Source organism: Cynara cardunculus (genome assembly GCF_001531365.2).
Source record: "Cynara cardunculus var. scolymus isolate 2C chromosome LG 2, CcrdV1, whole genome shotgun sequence".
NCBI classification, from domain to species: Eukaryota; Viridiplantae; Streptophyta; class Magnoliopsida; order Asterales; family Asteraceae; genus Cynara; species Cynara cardunculus.
In genome coordinates, this window is record NC_037529.1 from 68,728,521 (window position 1) to 68,731,093 (window position 2,573).

General features: G+C 31.1%; 1 protein-coding gene across 1 annotated transcript; it reads right to left on the bottom strand.

The window, feature by feature from the left end:
• Positions 1 to 1,684: 1,684 nt before the first annotated feature.
• Positions 1,685 to 2,304, bottom strand: LOC112508064 (stigma-specific STIG1-like protein 2). Its single transcript, XM_025112845.1, has one exon. It carries the CDS (start codon positions 2,302 to 2,304, stop codon positions 1,870 to 1,872), a length of 435 nt encoding a protein of 144 aa, XP_024968613.1. The 3' UTR covers positions 1,685 to 1,869.
• Between the last annotated feature and the right edge of the window lie 269 nt (positions 2,305 to 2,573).

Below are 2,573 nucleotides of genomic sequence, written 5' to 3' on the forward strand. Positions count from 1 at the left end.
TAAAATAAAAATGTATTTTTTAAACATGTTTTAATTGATATACGATTATGTATGTTAATTTAATAAAGGTTTAAAATGAAACATTTAAAATTAAAGAATCGTAAAGTAAATTAATTAAGTAATTATAGAGGTATAAAGTGTAATTTTAAAATTATAATTTAAAAAAAAATCGGTTGTGAGAGGGTGAGTATATGTGAGGAGATGAGGGGGTGAAAAAGTGAAAAAGTAGTATAAAAGGGTATTTTGGTCATTTAAAATTTTAATACTTTAAGACTTTTGCTAAATTTGCTTAATAAGATAGTATAGATATACCAAATTTGGTGTGTTAGTATTCATTGCACCAAATTTGTTGTCACCATATGAGTGATTTGGTGTCAAATTTAGTATTTGGTATAAATTTTGGGTCCTTACCGGAGATGGTCTTAAGGGTGAGTTCAGTACATTGGACATGACATGATAAAACAGGACAATGATCTTTGTCTCATGTTTAGCATGACTTTTATGTGGAAAAGACATGAACAAAGTGGAAGAGGTCTGTTCCACCCCTACCCCATGGAACATGGTGGAACAAACTTATATTTTATCAATATAACCTCAAAATAAAACTTAATTCTCTTCTAAAACATTAAATATGTATCTTTTTTACATTTTATTCGTTCTTTAAATTTTATTTATTGTATTTTATGTTTTTTAAACTTTTATTTTACTGTCCTCAAAATATTATTTTTGTACGATTTCTATATTTTTATTAATTTATGTAATTTATTATATATTAATAATAATAAAATAATGTAGAAAAGAGATCAAAATAAAAATTGAAAACTACATAAACTTTTTATTTAATGTTATTTTAATTGTTTTAACAAAAAATTTCAAATGATATATTTTGTTATAAAAAATAATTATTCTATTATAATTTAATAAATTACATAAATTAATTAAAATAAACAACTCATGAGGGGCAAATTGGTCATTTTACTTGTTCTGTTCTGTCCAGTTTTATCTTACCAAACGTTAAACAGTTGTTCTATCCTGTCACGTCTTGTTATGTCCTGTCATGTCTCTTTCTGACACCAAACACACCCTAAGGGATGTAGTGGTTCTCCGGGTCAGAATATAGGCACGACAATCCATAGAGGTTCATTGCGATGACTGCATGTCAATCGCAGTCGGCTTAAGGCTTCGTTAATATGCATAAATTGACCTGCATATCTACGATTACCAAAAAAACATTAATTGATTTATTTGACAACATTTTTATTTTCTATTTTTGTGTTTACAATAAAAAAAATGTAAACCGGATTTAAATCGAGATAATTTTCATGTGTTCTGTTTATGATCAATAAAGTTTAAATATTTAAGTATCTTGGTAATCTGTTGAAGACTAATTTTAGATTTAAAAAAAAAAGACTAACTTTAGATTAAAAATTTCATGTCACTAAACACGCAAGCAAATAATACTAAGTTAGATACCACATCACTCGTCACATCAGCATGATAACTGGTTAATGCTTCAATTAGTTACCTGAATACTTGAATGTTCAAAACTTTACATCTTAATACTAAAATATAAATTTCGAAAGTATGTTACCCAAAATAAGAATCAAGTTAAAGTACGTTATTTTTTCATACAATTTACCCATATAAAAACCATGTATGTATTATGCTTTATAATATACAACCAATAGAAGCAATTTGTATGAATAGTTACAATAACAATGAAAATATTGATCAATTAAGATCAAATAACCCATAAAGTTTCTTGTGTATAGAAGTGACATTCTTCGGTAGTAATAATATTTTCAAACCCGTTAGAAAGTCGGGTATTTAAAAAGAACTTAACAAAAGATCATTCAACCAAAGAGTGTGTCACGCGTAATTGCAGAGGCCGTATATGCAATAACCACCCGGCATGCACTTGTTACCACACAACCCGCAATGCCGCTTGTCGTAAGCCAAATTCACGCATTCCCCACGGCAACACGAACTCGTAAACTTGCACTTATTCTTGCATGCTCCACAATTGTGTTTATCCTGACTCAAATCCATGCACTTGTTGTTGCAACAAGTCGAGTTTTTGCCTTGTAAGATATAGCAAGTCTCGTCATCTTTCTTGCAGTGGTCTGCGGCTCGTGGGTTCTTGGTCTCGGCTAGAAACCGACTGACCCTCTTTGGGAACGGTTTCACAGCCAACGGTTCAGTTGGAGTTGATTTGGGATCGTTGCCGATGGTGGAGATCGTAAGGGTGACGGTTATGGCGACCGTAACGACGGTTAAGAGTAGTTTGATAATAATCTTCGACATTGTTGTGATGAAGTAGGAGAAGATATAGAGAATGTATGTATATATAGGTATAGAGAGAATGGGGAGGGGGTTTGACCCGGTGAAGCAGGTCCAGAAACAAGCTAAGCTTAGACGGGGTGCATGTATGTGTGTGGATTATGGCGCACTCTAATCTAGCCGTCGTAATAGGCTGAAAAGGTCAACTTTTATATATCTATACTATATTATAAAGCATTTGGCTCAAACTCTTAAAAACTCTTAAAACTCTTAAACTCTTAAAAACTCTTAAA

Bases quoted from the DNA above. Each gene is read 5' to 3' on its own strand.
- LOC112508064 (XM_025112845.1), bottom strand. From the start codon at position 2,304: ATGTCGAAGATTATTATCAAACTACTCTTAACCGTCGTTACGGTCGCC.